General features: G+C 39.8%; 1 protein-coding gene across 1 annotated transcript in view; it reads left to right on the forward strand.

Moving 5' to 3' along the window:
* Positions 1 to 24,260, forward strand: part of RFTN1 (raftlin, lipid raft linker 1) — a 96,239-nt gene that overhangs the window by 61,916 nt on the left and 10,063 nt on the right. Inside the window, exons 5-7 of the mRNA XM_063409342.1 lie at positions 2,671 to 3,094; positions 7,192 to 7,395; positions 15,983 to 16,098. Of these exons, the coding sequence (XP_063265412.1) occupies positions 2,671 to 3,094; positions 7,192 to 7,395; positions 15,983 to 16,098 (744 nt within the window). The remainder of the gene's footprint in view (positions 1 to 2,670; positions 3,095 to 7,191; positions 7,396 to 15,982; positions 16,099 to 24,260) is intronic.

The following is a 24,260-nucleotide window of genomic DNA, read 5'->3' on the forward strand; positions in this document are numbered from 1 at the left end:
GTGTGTATCAGCACAGGATGCCACAAGAGGGTCCAAAACCTGTAGGTGGCTTGCAGAAGCAGCTCTTCTGTCCTGTGTATCTCCTGGGCATAACCTCTCCAGTTACTGAGGTGTGGGTTTGTTTTTTTGTTTGGTTGGTTTGTTTGTTTGGTCAGTTGGATTAGGGTTTTTTTTTGGTTGTTTGTTTGGTTTTTAAATTTATTTTTAAAATTGGTATATTCAGTCTTTGAAATACAGGAAACAGAAAATATGATTCTACTGGATGACATGATTCAGTCTGGATGTAAATGCAACTGAAATTTCATAATATTTAAGGCTCTCAGCAAGATCCTGAAAAACAAGTTGCCCTTATAGTTTGAATATGTTCAGCCTTTACACTTTCTGATGAAAGCTAGCTTCTTCGTGGTTTTGTGAAAAGTTGAAAGGAGAGGTTGTATCTGCTGATACATCACTTTCCTGTTCTTCAGTTGCATCACACTTTTGGCGTAGCATTTCCTGCTACATTTGCTTTATTGAGAATAATGAGATACTAGGTTTTGCCATATGTCAGTGGGAAAATTTGAAATATATATTTAAATAAGATTTTGTGTTCTGTGGTGCACAATATTAACTTTGTTGGGAAAGGGCCTTGAAGGTACAAACTCTTTTTTCCAACATTCCTGCTTAGCTGTTTGGCCAATACAAGGTAAGACTGTAATTTGGTTTTCAGTTCCTCACGTTTCTATTCTGAGAACAAGAGCCTGAAAAAGGAACACCTCAGCTTCAGGTACTCCTTAGAATAAACAATTTTTTTGAGTAAGCTGAGACTGTAAAATATTGCTTCAGTATCTGTGAAAGCTGTTCTCTCTCCTCCATATCACAGCGTGGGAGTCTGATGTAGATTGACAAGCAGTCTTTATTGACCAGGACCAGTAATATTACCACATATGTACTGTCCTCAAACTCTCTAACAGTTGCATACTAGTTACATTTCTATAATTAGCTGCCCTGCAACCTACTAAACAAATGTAGTGTTGTGTCTGTACATGAGTGATAAGAGATGAAATGGATTTGTAACTCTATCACTAACTATATAAAAAAGTATTAATTGAGTTACAATGGAGAGCCCAGATCACTGAGCACATTATAAATGCATCTGTCACTGATATTCACTTAAACCTTCCTGAGCAAAGTGAGAGCTAACTTTCTTCGTAGATAGATACCCTTTTGGCCAGGATACTGCTAATGGTATTTTTATTGTCCTGTTTAGCAATGAGCTTTACTCAAGTCAGCATCCCATGTTTCCCAGGCTAAACACCTGTGAAGACCACTGCCTTGTTTCCTGGAGGCCTCTGTTTAAATTCCTGTGATAATGAAATGACAGTTAATTTAACATGGAAAATATAATAGTGGTTTGAAAGAGGAAGTTCTTGTTGATCAGGCATCATCTGTAGGTTTGTGTGTTTGGAGCAGTAACATGTTACCAGGAAGTCAATGATACACTGAAAAGAAAAAAAAAGGTAGAGAAGATCTAGAAATGAGCTGCCTCTTAAATTTGAAAATGATACAAAATTCATTCTTTGTACTTACTACTGAAAAAAGTCTCACTGAACTGTTTTTCCTAAGTTCATGCTAACTTCAGTATAGGCAAAGAATTTAGACACTTTAACTCTTTGGAATTTTGTGTTATGCGGACAAAATGAAACTATTTCTCCATTCTCAAGGCATTTATTTTTGAAAGATTTGTGTGTATTTAGACTTTATATTATGCAAAAAGTATACGTTAAATGGAAGCCTTTTCATTTTGGTGAATGATTTTGATAAATGAAGCAGTAGACACTCATATGTTTTCACAGAAGTCTTGTCTCACACTCGCACTTCTCCTGGGTTTGAGGAGTGTGAGGCTGATGACTCCATAGTGCTGAGTCTGCCTCAAAGAGATTTCTCTTTCTGCTTCATCTCAAACCTTTGTTAGCTAATGCTGACTTTATCTAATTGTCATTACCACTAGCCCAGTGCTTTTTTCCTTAGGATCTTTTGTGATCTGATGCCTTCATTTTCCTCCTTTACCTGAAGTGTAAAGGATTAATGATAGAACCTTTTAGTTTCCTTTTTCTTCTTCTTAGCTCATGTCACAATGCCTTTTTCTATTCTGAGTTCTGTCTCTCCCCCAAAGTGGTGTATTAAAATAGCTTTGCTTTTATGCACTCATTGTGTGAAAGTTTGCCATTTGTGTCTCAATCCAAAATAGGACAAACAACAACTGTTGTTAGAGAATTAATAAGCTTTTCCTTGCATAAATGTCATAATCACACACCTAATACAGCAGAAGATATAATAATAAGTCTCCAGTTTCTTAAAATTAATACAAAAAAAATTTTGTAAGAAATAGCACTTCTAGTATTTTATTATAAATAAGCTTCATATCTTGTGAATAAATATTGTGGGCATTTTCTCTTTTTTTCCTTCCCCCCATTCCCCCATTTTCACATTATATCAGATGGTTTGGGCAACTTTTCATCCTGACTCTTTAATCTACCTTTTTATGTGAATGCAACATGACAATTTCTAGTGGTAGTGGACAAAAGTAGCAAAATGACATGCTCGCTGCCTTGAAAGGTGTTATTTTCTGTGTTTCTATTTAGCTAAGACAGCTTGACAGTTAAAAATCTAATCTTCTTCATCTTGTAGATTCAAGATGCTGCAAGTCAAGGCTTGAAATTTGTTGGAATTATACCTCAGTACCATTCCCGAAAGAACTGCCTTGTCAGCGCCTCCCTGACACCTGCCAGTAACAACTCTGTGCAATCAAGAGATAATAAGAATGTTTCAAATTGCCCCGAGGACCATGCTTCACCGGATGGCGAGAAAACAGGCAGCACTGATGGATGCAGTGCTCCAGCACAGAGTGAGCCAAGTGCTGACCAATGTGCCACATCCAGAGAGGGCTGTAGAGGTGAAGGACAGGCTGCTGAAGAGCTGAATTCCAGGTCTGTGAAGGGAACTGAGGAACAGTCTCAACATGAGAACTCGAGTGTGAGAGAAGCAGCGGACAAGACGAATGGACTTGCAGAGAACGAAACGCCAGCACGATGTTTAAAAACTCTTACAGGCAGTAAGTACTGTAGTGACCTCTTGTACATAAAAGCCAAGTTTAAATTGCCTCGATTATGTTCCCAGCTCCTTTGGGGGGTGGGGATGCAGGGGAGACATTGCCACTAAGATAGCGAAGAAAAGATGCCCCAAATGAGCCACTTAACCTGATTTCAGCATGGTTACACAGTTCACAACAGCTGAACAGGAGTCAGATGGCAAAGGGGGAGATGATACAAGCAGGTGCAGCTTTGTTATGGCCCATGTGTATGCCTGAGTGTGAAGACTTATTTTTGTCTGCTGTTCAGCTGAATTGGTTCATTTCTGTATTTGTTGCCATACCCTGAGAGCTCTTGATCTTTCTGTCCTTTGTGTCTGTTTGAATAAAAAGCCCTGTTAATCTGCCTGACAAGCTTTTGCAGCCATAGAAGGAATAATTCACAAAGACTTTTCACAGCCCCCTTTGTAGCAGGTGAACAGATAGCTGGAATTAAATCACCTCTGGAACAGCATGAGTATATGTGATCTGGACTCTGAAGTCTCCTTGGTGTCCTACAGTCAGTGTGGGGGTCAGTGCTCCAGTCAGAACTGTAATTACTGCAAAACAGCAGTTATTTTTTGTTAATGACTCATGGGTGCTAATTCATAATAAAATTTTGGTAATAGGGCTGATAATAATTTGCCTTCCAGTTATTTTTTTTTTTTAGGATTTTTACCCATATTCTAGTTTTAGTTCTTTAATTTCTTTGATATATTTTTCTTCGTGTGGGCTTTCCACTTTTTAAATGTCATTTTATGCTGTCAAAGACCACAAGTCTCAGCTGAGGTCTAAAATACTCTCCTTAAGGTGTTTGTTGCTCAAAGGTTACTTCCATAGCAGGAACTGTAGTTCAAAATAGGATGTAGACCAGAGTAATTTAGAAAACTAAAAGGAAAAATATTCTTACTCTGTATCCAGTTTAAGCCTCAAAATACATTTCTTTTCTATGTTTGTTTAAATCCAAGACAACCATCTTTACACTCATTTTTCTTACTGCTTTCCTTAATTTCCTTACAGGCTAGAAATCTGTGCAGGGGGAAGGAATGTAGGTGGAATTTCTAAAGCTGGTACTGTCCTTGACTTTAATTTATCCCTGTTCTCTAAGATTCAGTCAAACAATCTTACCCCTTTGGGAATTTCCTATATAGGACCCAGAATGACTTGGCATTGTACTCCTTGGATTATTGTCTTGGTTTCCGTTGCAGTTTGGTGTAATTAGCTTTTGGATCCAATTTGGATCACGCTGTAGTAAACTTCCAACATATTTTCTTCAGTTTTTGTTGGGCAAGGGGGCACCCAGATTGGGTCAAAGCATAGCTGTTCCTTGAACAATCTCTTCTCATCCACAGCTTTAGAGGTGGGCTGTCCCAACATTGTAATTTTACATATAAAACCTCTCTTAGTTTTATAGTTAAAAATTAGTTATCTGCAAGTCTAAACAGATCAATTCTTTCTCTTTTTATATATGATATTTTATGATATATCTCTTTTTTATATGATATCTTTGAAAGACTTAACTTAGCAAATTTAATCATCTCTTTCATGCTGTTCCTTTCCTTACTGAACATTGAAGTTCTTTTGCTAAGTAACTATGTTCTTAATATTTCTATATAATGTGAAGATGATCACCTGCAGTCTTCCCAACCTTCGTCTGTAACACCCCAGGAGTGCTGCTGATTTGCCAGAAAAGAGGCAAGTCTTTCCAAGACTGAAGGCCTGAGAAGGCAGTTTTATGTGATAGCTCATGTGAAGTAGAATTTTTCCAAGTCCTGTACAACACTGCTGATTTCTTTATTACTCTTGAATGACTTTTTGTTATTACAGCACTCCCTTTTCCTCCCATGGAAAATGTATTTCAGTTTTTGGCACGAGTTCTCCATCCTTCCTTGGGAGTGTGAAGATTGAAAGCATCAGGTGGTTGTTTTTTTTCCCTACGTATTCCATAGGAAGTTACCATCCTTGAACTGCTTCTCCCCTACATAAAGCTTCAGGAAGAAAATTAATATTCCTTACTATTTGTGGGATCTTAAATGTTTTTATTTTAGGTTTTATACTATTGGAGTGTTATTTTTATAACAAAATCAAGCTTTTCCGCTTGATTCCTGAATGTTCTGTAGTGTTCATTGACTTCCCCTGCTTTTAAAAGGCTTTTCAACACAATGTTGAAAAGTATTTGCCTGTGAGCAAGGCACAGATATTCCAATAGTATGTCCAAAAGACTGAAGGGTCTTCAGCAGTGTTTGAGGATTTGGGGTCACTGGTGAAAACTGTTGTCAGTAGTGACTTGGATTACACAACACCTTTCACTAGATCAGGTTGTCCAGGGGTGGGGCAGTCACAGCTTTCCTGAGGAATCTGTTCCAGGGCCTCACCACCCTTACAATGAAGAATTTCTCCCTAATATGTAATCTAACCCTGTCCTCCTTTAGTCCGAAGCCATCACCCCATGTCCTATCACTTCTTGCCTGCAAAATGTCTCTCTTCAGCTCTCTTGTAGGCTCCTTTTAGGTGCTGGAAGGTTTCTCTGAGCATTTTCCAGGCTGAACAGCCCAAATTTTCTCAGCCTTTCCTCATAGAAAAGGTGCCTTATTCCTTTAATCATCTTTGTGGCCTCCTCTGGGCCCATTGCAAATGTCCTTCCTGTGGTGGGAGCCCAGAGCTGGATGCAGGGTTCCAGGTGGGGTCTCACCAGAGCAGAGCAGAGCAGAGGGGCAGAATCCCCTCCCTTGTCCTGCTGGCCACACTGCTTTGGATGCAGCTCAGGATAGGATTGGGTCTCAGGGCTGTGAACACACATTGCTGGGTCAGGTCCAGCTTCTCATATCAGTGTCTTTTCCAGCAAAAGACTCTAATGGAGGTCAGAATCAAAATGATGAGAGAAGGATTCTGTGTGTGCTTTTCTGAGCTAAGATTATCATAATTTCATTCTTTCTAAACAAGTGGTAAACAGCAAGAGGATTCATATTAAAGTTTATTCCTTTCTACTCTATTTAAAATATAGTTCATGTCTGAGATCATTAGGTCTCTTTTCATGTTGGTTATGAGCTTCCAGCTCTTCTCTTCAAGTGCTGCCATCCCATCTCCCGTCTGATATCTTTTTCAATTTACACACTGCTTCTTGCTCAGTGATGTTTGTTAGAGAGCAATCTTAACATTACTCTTGACAGCTCTTTCTTTTCTTTTGCTTGAGATTAGAACCTAACAGCTTGGAAACAAGAGGAGGGTATTGAGTGAAGGAATTGTGTACTGTCTTTACCTTTCATATTAATATATTTGGGGAGAAATTTTTTTGATTTCCGTGTCCGTTAATAAGTAAAATTATATGTCGAAATATTTTTATTGGTTATTTTAATTAGGGTTATACCCTTTGGAGAATGATATCTGCTTTTAAAGTTGATTCCAGTTTAGGGCTGTGAAAGCTCAACTTTGCTTTTAGCAATGACTTCTTTGCCTGTAGTAACTGCTCCTAAAATATACTGGAGGAGACATGGAAAAGAGTCTAGAAAATGTTCTAATTTTTAAGACTCCTCACAATTTCATTTTTAAAATTCATTTGCTGTTGTGTTAATGTCTCACCTTGGCTCAGATCCAGAGTAAATCAACCAAGCAGCTACCAGAGTCTCTACATGAATGATTCATTGGATTTTCTTGAGATGAGGCTGCCATTGGCTTGTTCCATGCTTTTGTGTTATCAAAACCAAGTTATTTAATACTTTAATGGCCATGATCTACAGAATGCAATTCCTTCTAAATTTGCAGTAAGATTTCGTGTTTGAACTGATGATTCCACAGATGTTGTGTTAGTACTCAGGTATTTCTGTCTTTAAATGTTTTGTTATCAACAGTGAATCCACTGTGAGTAAGAAATACTATAAAAGCAAACAAAATACTCCATTGGGTCTTGAGAGAATCCTACTGTGTTGACCTGCAGAAATGTATTAAGGAGATAACCACATCCCAAAGAATTTTTTGCAGTTGCACAGTGTAATTAGGCAAGGGCAAATAGTGGGTTATGCATTGTTTTAGGTGAAATTTCATGATACAGTTGTTGCATTATTCCATTTTTTACTCTTTGGTAGAAGTGGAGATCTTCGTTCTCTTCAACAAGCCCAAAACCCCACGGAAATGCAGCCAGTATTATACAGTGACTATTCCTATGAGGATCTCCAGGAATGGGCAGACTGTCAACAGCTTAGAAGCAAACTGGCTGGAGCACATGACAGATCACTTCAGGAAAGGAGGCTCATTGGTAAACGCCATCTTCAGCCTTGGAATGGTAAATGGTATGGAAATTACAGAAAGCATTATGCTATGATTATTTTCCTTTTTCCTCTCATAGAGGTCATTATCTTTGAGAAGGAGATATTTGGGAGGTGCTTTACTACAGACTTGGGGCAGATTTGTATTAGATCAGCCTCTTTCAGTGAAATGGAATGAAAGTACAGAAAATATTTTGGCATTTGAATAAGGAAAACAGATCATTTATTGTATTTTATAAACACATGAGAGATGATTTTGTAATTGCAGAAATACACAGAGTTAATAAACAATACCAAGTAAAGTGAATTAAACTAATAAGGTTTCAAAACTGATGACTTAAATAGAAGGGTGACACTGCTGTCTGGCCACACACTGCATCTGTCCCTGGTCAGTGCAAGGACTCGAGTTTTATGTGGCCAACAAGAAGTCAGTTAATTCCAGTTTTTGCTGAGACCCTTTCAACCTGGCTGGCACACTGTTTTACAAAATTGTCTTCTGTGTTTGTTCATCTTAGCTATGAGTGATAGAGAAATGCTGCTTTTAATTTAAGAAGATTTAAAAATCCTAGATTTTTGCATGTGGTGGAAGAGTGGCACTGGCTGCAGCTTAGCACTGTAGCCAGTCTGTACCACACTCGTGGCCATGACAGCTTTGAAGGCAAGGCTGTTGTACAGAGAAAGACTTGGCTGCATAAATCCAAGAGACACAACCAAGGAGCCACGAGAACAATTGAAGGGAAGTACTTGAACATAAAAATGTTGAAGTTGCAGCTGGGCTAATTTTATTGGAAAATTACGTGACTGGTATACTTCATGGTTAAAGTGTGCTTATGGCTGAATCTTTCAGCTAATTTTGGTTTGTTCTGCATTTTTCAAAAGGAATGTGGTAACCCAGAGATTGCACATTCCTACTAAGATTAGTTGGTTTATGCCTGAAAATTATAGGGGAGCTGCTTCCAGAGCATCTTCTTAGTGTTGGTCTCAATTCCAGAACCCAGGGTAAAACACAGGAATATGACTCAGTTCTGGTAAAAGTCAATCAGGAAATTAACAGGCATCCTAATTTTTCATTTTACAAACAAGTAGCAAAAAAAAGGAAGGTCTAAAGTTCAGCTGATGGAATGCTTTCACACAGCTTCCTGGAAAGCCTTGTAATTGCTAGTTAACTTGCTTAAAAAACAAATGGTCATTTATATACTTCATGTATATAAATTGCACAGAGGCAAGGCTAATTGGCTCTATCAGGCTCAGTTATCAGACTCAGTGGTTTTTTTTAAATGAAATCTGCTTGTCAGTTCACTCTCAAATGTTTTAAACACAGGATTTTTCTGTTATTTAAACTTCTGGAGTTCATTTACATAGCAGAGCCCTGTGGGAGGTTCATGTACTTGGATACCAGAGTGAGGAGTGCTGAGTAACTGCCTGTGGACAGAGATAAAGTAGGCTTGAATGCTGGCAATAAAGTTTCAACCTGAACAGGACAACAAATTATGTAAAAGTGGACAGATTCAGGATTAAGTCAGTGATTGAAGAACAATTAATAAACATTTTTATTAGCATTTTATGGTTACAGGAGTAACAAGTTTTGAAATCAAAAAGTCGAAACAAGGTTTCTAAAAGTGTATTATGCTGTTAGAAGAACATTTACTAAGAATATCTATAAGTTGCTATTAATTGAAGTTAAATGTTTTATTATTTAAGTCCTAAACTTTTTCTGTGCTGCAGAGAAATGGAACAGCTTTTTCACTCATATGTCAGTCAGTATCAAACAACACAGGGTAGGGACAAGAGAAGAAGTAGGGGTCTGAGGGCTTCTCAGCTCCTTACTTTTTTCTAGACTTCTGTGACAGCCTGTCCAGCTCTTCATATCTGGTCTTATTCACTGATTAATCCTCTTCCAAATTAAGGTGGTATCAGCATACTTTCTTTAATTGGTTATATCACATTTCTTTGTTCTGGGGGCTGGTTTTCTTTTTGGCTTAAAGTATGAATTCATTATTTTGCTTATTAGACTTAAAAGCAGGGTTATTATCTTCTTCTTTCCCCCCTTGTCCTTGGAATACCCAATGAAGTGAAGATTTCCAGATTGTCAGTAGTCATAAATCTGTTTCTTCCTTCTGCTAACAGTTTAATAATTAGTCTTTAAAGGAGTTTTAAAGTTCACTGGTAACAATTGTTTCTTTTTGCTTATTGTACCAGATAATTATAAACAGAAATATAACCCAATTGCCGATCACAATATGTAAACCATGCAGACTTACACCATATATTAAATGTATTCAGATATTGCTGGTAAGTTAGAAACAGCAGCCCGCTTGGTCCTTGGTCCTATCATGTTGGCAGATAACAGTTATTTGTTTAAATTTGCGCTTCAGTTACTTGCTGGTGTTTTTCATCCAGCTCATGTAATTGATAATTCTGCCTGTAGTCCCAGGTGTAAACTGATCCTGCCTCGTGATCTAAAGTGACCATAGGAACTCACCCTTGCCCTCCTCTAGTCAGAATGGAGACTGTAGCAGCAAGCTACAGATTAATACCAAATGGAAATGAAGTTATAGGCGAGATCTCCTTTCCTGTAATAGCAAGTCTCCAATCAGCACTGTTAGAAGGCAGGAAGATCAAACTTCTTCAAGGTTATGTTTTGATGCCTTAACAGAGTAATCACAAACCTGTTCATCTTCAGTTGTTTTGAACTGCAGCTCTTTAAGTGCCTAGCGTTTTTGTATTTGTTGTACCATTCTGTCTGTGAATTTTCTGCCTTTCAAACCTAGAAAAAGCCAGCCAACCATCCAGAAAACACTGACAGTACTTAAACACAAAGCAAATGAAACAAAACGTGAGTTGCTTGGAAGAAGAAAGCAGTCAGGTTTTTAAAAGAGTCCGACTGATAGTCTCTGTCATCTGCCTCTGACAGAGATGAGCTGGTGATGCCTTTGGCTGATTATTGTCACCTCAGCCACTGAAGTACTGGGATTTTTATCATCCATATGGAATTATTTTCTCTGTGTGTACTGAGGGTGAAAAGATTTAAAAGGGGGCAGGAATGCAAATATGAAGCAAAGGCAGACATTTGGGCACATGCCCCATAAAGCTACAGAGAGCTAGTTTTCCTCCTTGAGAGCAACAGCAGCCTAAAGGTTACTTTTCCTAGATAAGGAGAATTTGTAGTTAAAAGACATCAGGGGGAAAATTGTCGCCTGCTAAGACAGCTGTCATGATAAAGTAAGTAATCTTTTCCCATATACCTCCAGTAAATCAGAAGCAAGAACATCAGAATACGTTTTTGTCAATTGAGCTGCATCAAATATTTATACAACCCAGTGAAAACAGCTTTTTGTGCACAGTAGGAAACCTTAATAAAAGATGCAGTGGTAATGGAACATTTTCAGAGGAAGGACATTGATTGTAACCTCTACTTTTGGAGCCTTTTCTTTAAGAAAGAGTGCGATTCAAGAGTAGAGATTGGGAAATGATACTACAAACAGCAAAGTCAAAATGTTTTTTTTTATTAGCATTTCTTACTGCCCTATTGCAGATGGATGAATATTTGGAATTTCTAAGGAACTTTTTAACTTCAGGCTATGTTCCAGGAGCTGAATCTTGTTTAACAAGAGATTACCAAAAGAGAATACAACTGCATCAGAACCAGGAAATACTTTACATAGGAAACAGTGAAAACTGGAAAGACCAACTTACCATCTAAAGCTTTAGATGACTGATCTTTGTAGACAGATTAGGTAACATCCAGCTGAATAAATGTATCTGTAAAATCTGCCCTGCAGGAATCTGTGTGTGAGTTGTCACACTGAAATGCCCCTATAATCAATGGAAATCTAGGCTTGGACCACTATAGTCAGTAGGATCTGTGTTGTGATCTGCCTTATCCCACATCAGGATATGCAAAAGAGATCAGATACATCTAGATAAGACTGAGGTACTTGGTGCTTCCTTTGCCTCAGTCTTCACAGACACAGGCAAAGGTTGCACCTGTCTGTAAAAAAAAAAAAAAAAGCCAAAAGGACACACCAGGGACCTACGGGGTAGTCAGCCTCCCTTCATTTCTGGCTGGATCACTGGGCAGGTTCTCTTGGAACTGGTGGACACAAGAAGGAGAGGACAGTGATTCTGAACGTTCAGCATGGATTTAACAAGGGTAAACATACTCGAAACTGATGGTCCTCTGTGATAAGATAACGATTTGTGAGTAAAGAGAAAGTAGTAGATGTCATTTTGGGAGAATTCATTAAGAGAGTTTGGCAGTGGCTCCCACAATATTTTTGTATCCAAGCTAGAACCATGCAGCCTGGATGAGTGAAAATCTGGTCACATGGCTGGACTCAGAGGGTCGTGTTTACCTGGAGTAAAAAGTGGAGTACCACAGAGAACTGTCCTGGGGCCTGTTGTGTTTAACAATTTTATCAGTGATGCAGAGGAGGCAACGAGGCTTGCTTTTTTCAAATTTGTGGATGATCCCATACTCAAGAGACAACTGATGTGGCTCAGAACTGGGCTGCTCTCCAGAGGAACCTGGGCAGGCTGGAAAAACATGCCAGCAGGAGCTGATTGACAAATGTCCTGCCTCTGGGAAGGGAGAGGCCTTTTGATTAATCTAGGCTGGGGACAGCCTGGCTGGGTAGCAGCACTGTTGAAAGGTCCAGGGGAATTTTAGTAAAATGAAACAGCAGTTGAGAGAGTTCAGCCTGGAGAAAGGACAGCTTTGGGAGACCTAATGGTGCCTGGCAGTGCCTGTGAGAAGACAATCAAAGAGGTGGATCCAGGTCCTTGATTGTGGTGCGTGGTAGGAGGATTGGAAAAAATACACATAAACTGAATAAGATAGGTCCTTTTTGGATATAAAAAAACACTTTCTCATCATGAAAACAGTTACTCTCTGGAAGAGGCTGCCAGGGAAGTTGTGCCATCTCTATTCTTGGAGATTTTGAAGATGCAACTGGATAAAACCACAAGTGATCTGGTCTGCAGTTGTATTGAACCTGCTTTGAGCATGTGGTTGGACTGGAGACGTCCTTAGGTCCCCACTCAGCTGAATTATTCTATGATTCTGTGAAACTGTTGGATCAGGTGCATCTCACCTCGTGAGCCAGCTCTAGAACATGTGATTGTCGACTGAAGTTGCTCTTAGATCTAGAGTCCTGTGTGATAAAGGTACTGCAGACAGACTCAGTGCAAGTGGCCATCGCCTTGCCCTTCCCCACTTCCGTGTAAGAGTTTCCCTGAAATTCCTGCTGATCCTGACACCATAGCATGGGTTATAAATTCCTTTTCTTCAAATCATGACCCTGCTAGCTTTCTCTCTGCTGCATTCTCCTTTCCCCCATTATTCTTAGCATCCCAAATTCTTCACATGAAAAGGAATCAGTGATCCAATTATTCTTTCCTGTGCCTCCCTTTTTCTCTGGAAGTGTAGCACATGACCTGTAAAAGGTAAAATGTGCGGCCAAGGTGTGAGATGTGAGAATTGACAGGTGTGCATTCATGGCATGAATGTTTAAAATGTTGTGGCACAACAGGTACAGAGAGGAGGTTGGTTCTGGTTGAGAGGGAAATCTCAGTGGTTGTCATCAACCAGTTTCTGTAGAGTTTTTCACCAACATCACTCTGCAGAACTGACACTGTTCTTTACATTTGCAGCTATCTTTCCATCATCCTTTTCCCCTTCCAGTTTTCTCATTTTCCATGGGTTTCTTTCCTAGCAAAAGAAACCCATAAAAAAACCTCCAGTGGATTGTATGATTGATGGATGTAGCCTTCAACAGTAATCATTGTACTTCCAACAAGGAAGCAAAATCTTAGAATCATTTAGCCTGGAAAAGACCTTTAGGATCACAAGTCCAGCCATAAACTCAGCACTGCTGAGTGAAGTTTCTGCTGTCTGTAGGGTCTCCCGAGCTCAGCTATTGGTTTCTAAAACATTTCATATGTGCCATCATATTCACGTATGTGGAAGCTGTGAATTGCATGAGTGGAATGTGCAGGAGAATGAAACATAAAGGATGATTTACGAGTGAGTGTAAACACATGCCTGCTGATTGTGTTTTGATTGCTTATTAATTAGCTGGCAAACACGGGATGGGGTAGAGCTCAAGCTGCAGTTGTGCCAACAGTGTGACACTGAATTTCATTAAGGGAGTTCACAATACAGGAGCAGTGCACTGGTACTGTATAAAACTGCCCTGGCGAGATCTGGATGTCTGTGTCTAGTAAGGATCTGCTTTCAGTCTTAGGTGCTGTCCTGTCATCCCTGCTTTGGAAAATTAAAGGGCTGTTTGTACATTAACATCCTGAAATAGATTTGGATATGGGTTTGGGTGTTGGAATTGATATTTCACAGAAATTGAGTTGGTTCCCACTTTGTAGTGTCAGGTCTAACAAAGTGCTGTTTTTGAATGAAATCCAGTAATTAAATCTTATACCCTTTGGTATGTGGCAAGCTTGCTCTCCCTGTGTTTTCAAACCTGTAACCCAGCTACTTAGTGATCTGGCCTGTTATTTCACAACAAAAATGTCTGTTCCTCTCACTTGGATGAGAAATCTGTCTGGATGACAGGAGTTACTGCTTTGTAGTTCAGCTCATCTACCTTGGAGCAATGTACAATCCTGGCTTGCTGTAGTGGTGAGGAGTCTTTGGCTTTCTTTATTTTAAATATAGTTGCAGGAAACCTGCCTCTGGAAAAGTGTGAAAGTAGACAGAGTATTTTTCTTCTTCTTTCAGTCTCCCAGCAGAATCTTAAGGAGAATCCCAAGCAAGTGGTTTACAACTTTTTTCCTTCACAAGTGAACAAAAAAAAAAAAGAAAAAAAAAGGAAAAAGAAAAAAGGAAAAAAACCCCAAACAAAAAACCAGAAAAAAAACCCCCACCTGTGTTAGTTTAGAGACAAGTATTTGTTTCTCCTGATTTGAAACTTAATGACTTGACTGCAATAGCAGCGAAAGAGGTTAAGGGACTGTGCAAATAGAAACAAAGTGGTTGTGCATTGACTCCTGCAGCAGCAGTCTTGCTGCAGTGTGTGTGTGTGTAGACGTAAGCCTCCATATGTGGGAGTCTGGTCTTTTGCAGGCTTTGCCTGCAACAAATTTGTTATTTCCAGATAATAAATTGAATTTAGATCATATAATGACATTGGAAGATGTTGACTGAGATTGTGTCTGCAAGAGGTAAGAAGCCTCTTAATCCTCTTCACTGCTTCCTTTGTGAAAATTGTTTCTGAGTTTGATATATGTTTTCCCTTGGAGGCAGCGATTCCTTCCTGCTGGCATTTCTTGACCTTGTAACATCCACGAGGAAAGCAGGATGACCCTGATGAAACACCTAAGCAGGCTTATCCAGAAGACTCCCCTGTCAGTTCAAGAATCTGTCAGTTTGGCATGTGTGACTGCATTTCAAAAACATGTGTGTTGTTCAAGGAGTATAGTGCTGCTAGAAATGTAAGGAAACTATCATGCAAAATGCCACATTTGGGGAGGGGACAAGCAAGGTCTTTATAATCAGTCATACAGGGTAAATATATTGTTCATATTAGAAAGGCTGAAAAAGACACTTTGACAATGTGAGAAGAGTTTTCTCTGTAAAGAGCACAGTCCTGCTTATTTACAGTTTCCCTGAACATAATTCTATTGTTCCATTCTATTGTTCCAGCAATCAGCTTATTTTAAGAAAAAAAGATAAGTTTGGAGTTGGGTGTGTGTTTTTTGTGGTGGTTTTTTTTTTGTTTGTTTGTTTTTTGTTTTTTGTTTTTTGTTTTGTTTTGTTTTGTGGGGTTTTTTTGGGGTTTTTTTTTTCCCCTTTTTTTTTTTCCCTTTTTTTTTTTCTGTTAGTCTGTTTCTGTTCTGTTCTGTCATGGAGCTGACAAAACCTAAGTTCTGATATAATGGGAGTGATTGCTGGTTAATGGAGTGTGTGGCTGAATTAAAGGAGAAAGTGCTGCTCAAGTAACTTTAAGAGTATGTGTTGTCTGCAAAAAGGCTGAACGTGTAGGGAATGCAAATGAGAACAGAGAGGCACCAAACCAGATGGTCAAAATGCCTTCATAAATTGATTAAATAGTTATGAATGTATATTTTCTTTCACACTGTTCAGATATGCCAGATCATCCTTAGTCCGTGTAGATCACTGTATCTGCAGTGGCTGAACCATATGTAGGGTTCTGACTTGTGTGAATGAATGGATATAGTCATAAGAATCAATATCATAAATATAATAAAAATAAATCAGTGTACTTCACAACCCCTTGGAAATAACACATTGACATAATTCACAGTTTTTAGTGTGTTTATAGCTTCAAGTAGGTGACCAGTACTGCTGAACTGAGGACTGAATCACTTTTGCCTGCTCAGAATGGGAGAGCTGTGGTTTCTGATGGCAAAGGGTGGAATAACAGACTGAATAGCAAGGTTTGCTATTAGGGAGTAAGATTGCTCTTAAAACTGCTAGAGATACAAGTCTCATTCATTTAATAGAGATAGACTATCAGAGAATGTCTATGAACTTTTTAGTAACATCCTTGGAGGAATATGTTATTGATGAATTCAGATGTCTCACTACACATGGAGTGAATCTATGAAGCTTACAGGCAGCCCTGTGTTTTCACAGATTCTTTGCACGGGACAATGGATGGAGTATTTCTCTTTGAAGATGTTGCTGTGGAAGACAGTAAAACCACGCAGGGCTATGATGCAATTGTGGTAGAGCAGTGGACTGTCTTGAAGGTATGTGTACAGTCTTTCATTTTTGACTTTTTGTTTTGTAAATCAGAACACTCCAAGACTGTGAGACAGACCCTTACGTGCTGATGTGTGCTCCAGCAGTACCAGCCAGGCAGCCGAAGTCAAGGGATGCAATGTTAGCAGTAATGCCACTTCACCACACTCTGGGTCTGTATGACACACTTGTGATCTTGAGCTTTTTTGGGAGGGTAGGGAATGTGAGTGACAGTGAGCAATGAAACTCAGGGCTATCTGTCTCAAAATTACAGATGTCTGCTAGGTTAACTGCACAGAGGATCTCCATTGGTTGTCAGGGCAACATGATCACACAAGTCATTGTAGCACTGCAGTTCTAAAGAAGGCAGCCCTTTAGGTAGGCAGGCTTAGCTGCAGCAGGAAAGCACAGAGAGCTGCCTTGGCTCTGTCTGTCCTCCTTCATATGCTGAAAAAACTGCATATTCTGGATAGGCCCCTGTAGACAAACCACATGTGTCACACCTTGGCCTTCTGCAGATCCAGGTGCCCACACAGATCAGTAGAAGCTCTGCTTAGACCAGATCGGTCAGCACCAATGTTCCACAGCAGATTTGATACACACAGTACTTCTGTATTTGAAAAAGCTGGGCTTGAGTTCTTTGTGGCTTGAAGCAAAAAGAACATGGGGGGGGGAAAGAAGTAGTTGCATAACTCTTAGAAGTTTTCTTTGTTTTATCTGATGTCTGCTGGAAATAGGTCCTGTGTATCTCTAAAGGCAATATCTGATCATTTCACTTGGAATGTATTGTAAAGGGTGTAAAATCCTTATACAGATAATCCCTCCTTTTGGCACACACATGCCAGAAGAACAGGGTCAGGGAAAATGGGACAGATGCTAGCATAAGTGTGTAAAATTCCAGGAGACTAAGATTAAGAGTTTTGTTATTAGATGATGATTTTGTAGTGCAGCAAGAAATGGCCAAATAGTAACAGCTACAAACAACTTCCAGAACAGTTTTGTGTGTTAATAGCAGCTTTTCTTGTTGCTGATGTGTGTCTGAAAAATTGTTCCTTTATTGCATTAAATGTTACTCCAGTTATGACAGACTTGACTGTGAATTCTTGTTCATTTTGAGGGTCAATTTGCAGTGTTGCCACTCAGGAACAAGGTTTCGGGGTAATGACAGATGGTTTCATGAGTGCATTAGGTCAGGGCTGATCAAGAAGGCAAATGTTAAGAAGCATTAATGTTAACCATATGTTTAAAACTGTTAGGAAATGAATAGAGGGTGAAACAGCAAGTATATGCTGCTTCATACTACTGTGTAAGCTGTGTTTGACAGCACCTTATTTCAGAAGGCTGTCTTAGCACAGTAATTGTTCAGAGAAGAGAGTGGGCATGGTCAGAGATTCAGCTTCCATATTAGGAAGATTTTACATGTGTGTCCTTTCAGCTGGAAAAAAATAGAGTTGCAGAGAATGGGATTGGTAGAGAGCTCCTAAAACATGGGAAAGAGGTAAAGAGGGATTGTTTGCCATCTCTTCTGTATAAGAACTAAGTGCCAAATGACACTAGTCAGGGCCAGGTACAAAGCAAACAAAAGAGAGATATTTCAGATAATCATTTATACAGCAGGTCTATGGAACTCCTTTCTGGACAAGGTTGTTGGTTCAGGAAGTTTAGAGGAGCCTGTGTTCATACAAGCATTTTAATTCAGATCAGGAGTACCTTTTTGAAGTGAACCCACTGATCCATCCTTAATATGCCTCACTTCACCTCACAGAATGGTCCCACAGTGCAAAAACTGGATTTCGTTCAGCAGAAACTAAACCACACTTGCCAAGTACACAAAATATTTGGGGCATGCTTGACCTAATATATGTTACTTTTCCTTAACCATCACTTACAGCCATGTTGGAAATTTCTGAATTATAAACAAATTCTTGACCGAAGGCAGTTTGGCTCTCAAACAATCAGTTCAAGGTTCTCCATCTCAGCAGGTTATCGTAACAAAGTTAGGCATAACCTGTGTGGGCACAAGACAGCTTCTGTCAAGCTACATGACAAAGATAATGGGGGTCCTGTGTTGGCAGAGTGCTGACCAGGACACCAGGACACAGCAGAAGAGCATTTTCTAGCAGGGCCCTTTGAAGTGTTAGAGGCCTCATAGGTGGAGTATCCTGTGCTTTCAATTCCAGCAATTCCATGCTGGAGAACACAGCTGGTCAACAGATTAAAGAATGAACTTCCCAATGCCATCTGGTGTGTCAGGAGATGCTGTACTGCTACACACAATGTCTTTGTGAGGCCTAATGCAGAGAATCTCCTGCTCCAGACATAAGATTTGGGATGTGCAATTTCAGAAACTGACTGATAGCATATACAGAGCTTGTCAGTGTGATCAGATTATTCTCTGCTGTAATTAAAAATTTGGATGCTGGGTGTTCCCTGGCGGCTTTGCTCTTTTGAGATCAAGTGTGTCTGTTCTGTGGGCATTACAAAAATGCTTCCCACCAAGCTGAAAGTGGAAGAATATGGGGAAGAAGAAACTTTCTGAAGGAAGAATGTTGAGGCATTAGGGAAGTCTTGCCTGTTTTACCTGTTTAGAGAAGGAGCAGAGCTGGCCACCTGGGTTTTCTCCTCTTGCAATTTGAATAACTGCCAGGATATATCTTGCCTCATGCTTTCTGAGACATAAGAGGTGTAGGTAGGTGAAGTCATGGAACAATGAAAGGACTGGCAGATGGGGGATCTGTAGGCACTTGCACAGTGCTGTACCCAGAAGACAAAGTGTTAAACCTTGTTGGAATTCACTTTTATTTACCATCAACATGGAATAATGCAGTGGCAAAAGAAGGGACTGTAAAATGGGGAAGGAGGCAGAGTTCAGTTGTGACAGATGTCCAAGAGTCAGTAAAGGCTTCTTTCTGTAATGAGTGTTATGAAGTATAATTGTTACAGAGATAGTTATGGAGCAGTGGAAGAGTGGGGTTTTTTTGATGTACATTCAGCTCTGATCTACATTAACATTTTCTATCTGTTATTTCCATTTCTACCAAGGCAGTGGAAGAAGCTCTGATGGGCAGCATGACATCATAAATGTACATAGTGGGTCCTTATTTTAAATTTGTATTAGATTTGGTTATCTGGATGAGCTTTGGAGTTATTCAGATGTGGTCTGAACTGAATGTAAATTTATTGTGCTCTATCCTAATTAAGAAGAAGAAGAAACAAACAAAATCCCAGCCACAATAAAAGAAAGCTTTTTTAGAAAGGGAGACATATAGCATGTATCGATGCCCTTTAGAAAGAAAACCTTTCTAAATGAAAAGGTAAAGGGTTGCTGTTCAACCATTACCACAACAGAGAGGGGTTGGCACACCTCTTAGCAGGGAAAGTGCTGCCTTTTTAATTGCTCAGGCTAATAGAGAAAACAAGCTGAACAGTGTGATGCACTCAGTATGTGTGTAAAATGTCAGTTTGTAGAGGATGTAAAGCTCGCAGCTGTCACAGTATGTGGTCCCGCCAAGCAGCAGACAGGATGTAATAGCTCTGAGTAATTTTAACTCTTTCTTCTCAAAGGAGAGCTGTGGTATCCTCTACAAATGACCACAGGACTTGTTATGGCAAAATACTGCACTCATCCTTATCACTTTAACTCTGAATATGTCAGGATGTATTATTTCCACAGCAGTTTCTGAGATCTGGCCCTAAAACTTGTTTGATGGCTTTAATTTCTGCTTGTGTAGGCAAATGTGGGGAGACAGTTCTGATTAATCAGAGCCTGCATGATTTCCCTCTCCCCAACTCTAAATCTGTCACCTTCCCTTCCCCATTACCCAATACAAAATAGCTAATACTGTCTTTAAAATAGAGTGCTGTAACATTTATTTTAGATCACTGCATTGTTCTGCCTCTGAAGCTGTGTTCGTTTTGAAAATATTGTCCTTAATTTACGCGTATTTTCTCATTGAAAATCTTGAGCTGCTGATTCATCCCTTTGTATTTGCTGCTATACCATATCTTTGGTGTACTGACACGAATTAAAATCTCAAATATATTGTGGTGTTGCCATTTCCTTGGCAGACCTGAATGGGGTCAGTCTCCACCGTAGACGTGGTAAACCTTTTAAAGTGCGACATAACAAAAGATTTAAAAAATTATCTCTGTTGAGCCTAGGTTGCAAGTTGCCTTAATGTAAGCCTTGAAACAAATTCTCTGGAAATGAGGATTTGATTTGTCTGTAAATCTGATTTAGGTCATATGTCAGTTAAGCCATGTTCTGCTGTCTCTGGCCACGGGAGAAAGGCATGACCAGGTCAGCCGAGGGGCTGATGGCGATGGGCATGGAAAGCCCAGGGGAGTCATGTGTGTGACCCTCTTTACCATTCAAAGGACAAATATGCTGGCTGGGCATAATATTTCTGCAATGTCTGTTGCTGAATTCTTGTTGCTTTTTAAAAAGAGCTGAACAAAAACCTTCAGGAATGTCTTACCTTCCAAAGGTTTTTGTAATTCTTGCTTCATTTCTTTATATAAGATATGAAAGCAGCATATGTACATATCTATTTGACTGCTGAAGTCAGTAGACATAGATTTAAAATCAATTAAAATCCACATGATTAAAATCCATAGGGTAATCTTTTCATTGGTTTTGATGATTAATGTAGTAACAAAATTTAGCAATATGAACCTGGAACATTCCTGAAAATTTCTTGCGATTCTGGTAGATTAAACATCTAACAAGGTGAACGCTTCTTCCATGTGAGTAAAGGGTACTTGAAGTAAAGAGACTGAAAAGCACAGCATGGATTAAAAAACTCTTCCTGGCTGTCACAGTTTTCTAAGAATTAGTTGTCTGCTTACCCATAAAATCTTCAAGGGAAAAGTGAACATCCCAGATCTAAACTTCCCACTTAAGAACAAGCTGAGAAAAAGTTTCAGTCCTCTTTTATACTTCCCAGAAAACCACAGAGGGCACGTGTTTCTTTTGCCCAGCAGCTGACTCCAGCCGGGCAGTGTTGCCCTGGGTGGTGCCTCTGTGTGAGGGTGTTGAGGGCTGTGGGAGTGGGTGCTGGGACCCCTCAGGCTGCGCACAGAGCCCCTCTGTGGGCGAGGGGCAGCGCAGCGCTCGCCCTGCTGCCGTGGGAGCCGCTGCCAGTGCAGGCTCTGGGCTTCAGCTGCACCGCTTGCATGGAAATAGATCATTACTTGCATAACTGGGGAGTGGTGCTCGAAGTCTTTTGGTAAAAGCCACATGTCGTTTGGGAATAAATTACAACCAGAGGGAATTGTGTCAGGGAAGCTGCCTGAGGATGATTAAGCTGCGTGTGTAGGGCACACTGGGGAATGTAAGTTCTCAAGTAGTGTTTTTTAATGCTGTTTATCTTCTTCCCAGAGAACTGATGGACAAACAGTAAAATCAATGCTCACCTTAAGGTACACTTTAAGTGTTGCAGGAATTGTGAAAGTAAAAATGCCAGAGTTATTTAAGATGGTGTACTGATGGATTGCTAGATCACATTTAGTTCTTGTGTTTCATGGACAGTTAAGTGGATCTGTCCCATCATTGTCTGTGCAGTGGTGAGTTCAACACATTTCATAGGATGTTTCCCGTGTGGAAAACCATCTGTGTCAACACATTCACATTGTCCAGCTTTTTGTGCTTTTATAAATGCAAAATTGTGTCGCTGTGCAAATGTACTTCTGTGTTACAGGTTCAGGCAGTATCAGGATCTGTCTACAAGCTAGAAAATAGAATTTGCATCCACAGAAGTCACTGAGAGAAGCAGGCATTTTGGGCACAGAAGGGTTTTTTGGTTGTTTTTTTAATTTTACCCTAGATGTGGAGCTCTGAATGCTGCTCATCAGCCTGTGTGTGTACTGAAATTGTGACTGGATACATCTGAATTGCACAAACTCTCTTAACAAGATGTTGCCTCGTGTAGTGTTACAGCCTTATTGAATTCTCCAAAATATTTCACATCGCAGGAATTCACATATATATTAGAAATTGTAAATAACTCTAAATTACATATGCCCAAAATATTGAGGGAAAATCTGCCTGTGGATTTATTCTCTTTTTTATTTTTCCTATTACCTTTCCAGTGAGGTCCCTATTTGGCAGCTGCTCTTTGTTGGTCAGTGACCCACCTGCCTCCCAAAGCACCTGGTGGTTTCCAAGGATGCAGGAGCCATCCCACAGCCCTTTGCTCCACAGCTAATGGATGTGTAGCAAGTATCTGGCAGCAGGGTGCTGTGGTGTGTTACACATGGAAATTCAGGAGCAGCTCAATACTAAAAGAACAAAGTCTAACATTTTATTGCTGAAGCATTTGTGAAACTTCTCTTTTGCTTCCAGGAAATGTTTTTAATGGATCAATACTGTTACACTGTTAGCAGAAATCACCTCTTGGAAGAAGTCTGAAAAGGAAAAAGGCAAATAATTCACAAATTTAGAGCTTGAATTTAGGCCCCCTGTCAGCTGTGTTACTGCAAACATAAAACGTTTGCAGCACATTTTACTGGGTCATTCTTGCACAGTCCAGATACTCGATTTCTCCCACTGCATTTTCTTTCTTTTCCACTGTGGTGCAAGTCCTGCCTTGGCCACTTCCATCCCCTCCCTTCAGTGCCCAGGGACAGAAAAGCTTTGGCTCTGGCAGAGCTGGGGACTGGTAGCCAGCCTTGGCTGGGGCTGCACGGTGCTGCCCTCGTGGGCTCTCCCCTCTCTTTTTTGTGAGCAGCTGGGTTTGAATGCAGTGCCCATTTTCTGCAACAAACAGTAGGTTACACTTTCAAAGCAACTTGTTTTTTTTCACTTCCCATCTTCTTTGCCATCTGTCAGTAGATTTTGGTACGCAGTCTGTTAGGATTTGCTGATAAAGATTTTATTAAGATTTATTTAATGGGATTTTCAATCTACCACTCCTTAATCCATGTTGGAAAAAGATATTAAATAGTGACAATCCATAGCTGCCTTGTAGCTAAATCACATTCACTTAGCCCAGGAAAGAACGATTTCTGAAGAACTTCTGTCTCACAAGAGCTTAGTAGTTGTCTTGTTTATTTTCTTGCTGTGGTTAAAATTGCTGCAGTAGGGGAGTGGGAAGAAAAGAAAAATTGTTAATGCAGTTGTTTGTGTGGCTTGCCCTAGATATTATTCTTATCATTTTTTAATCTCTTTTTTTCCCCTAATGAGCAGAAGCAACTGTGAAAAGAAAAAATGCTGGAAACAAACAATACAACTACAAATAAAAAGTATTCTTTTCATGTGATGCAAGTCAAGGGAAAATCCTAGCTCAATATGCTCTGGCTTCTTGACATTCAAGGTGTGATCAGAGATTACTTATCATCCACAGGAGAGTGGGAAGCAAGTTAATTAAAATTTTCCACCCTTTCAGTGAATGAAATGTCTCCCAGTTTGAGACGCATTGTTTGAACACTTCTTTTTCAGGAGTGCTCTGGCACGGTTTTTTTCTACTTCTACTGGTGTTCAAATCCAGTATTTGGTAGTTAGAGCACTGCACTTTTATTTGAGGAAAAGGTGTGTTTGAAATTTCATTTCTATTTTCTCTAGTAACAGTAGATAAAATAATCACTGTATTAAATATAAAACGAGTACAAGATGACTCTTTTCCTCTGCACCCATCCCCCAGTGTATTGTTTGTTTAGAAGCATTTTTGCTTTAGAAAGCATTTAATATGACACCAATTAAAGGTCTGTATAACTGTGACTCCTGCTGGCAAACAAATTCCAGTCGTGGTGTAGAATTACAGCCAGTAATTCAGGAGGGGGAGGGAGAAATAATTTCATGTGGTCTTAAAAAAAGCTTCAATTATCTGTATTTGTAAGTTGGGAGTTTGGAGCCCATGTGGATTAACCTGTTTATTTTGGAGTGACTCCTTCTTCTTGTCTGTCATCCTCGAACTCAGCCAGTTATTGGGAGTGGTCTGTTCCCCAAGGACCTGGAGGTGAGGTGCAGTTAAAGGGCTCGAGGAGCTCAGAGGGGGAGCACCTCTGCATCATGTACACACCTCCTGCCTCCAGACAGCCCAATCGGCACACCCGGGCCTTGGGTACTGGCACGTGGGAAAAATAGGAGCTCACCTTTTGTAACAACTCTGTAGAACTCTTTAGTTTGGTTGTTTTTGATTTTGTTACATTGCCAGATCTAAAAACCACCATT

Source organism: Prinia subflava, chromosome 1, assembly GCF_021018805.1.
Source record: "Prinia subflava isolate CZ2003 ecotype Zambia chromosome 1, Cam_Psub_1.2, whole genome shotgun sequence".
Taxonomy (NCBI): domain Eukaryota; kingdom Metazoa; phylum Chordata; class Aves; order Passeriformes; family Cisticolidae; genus Prinia; species Prinia subflava.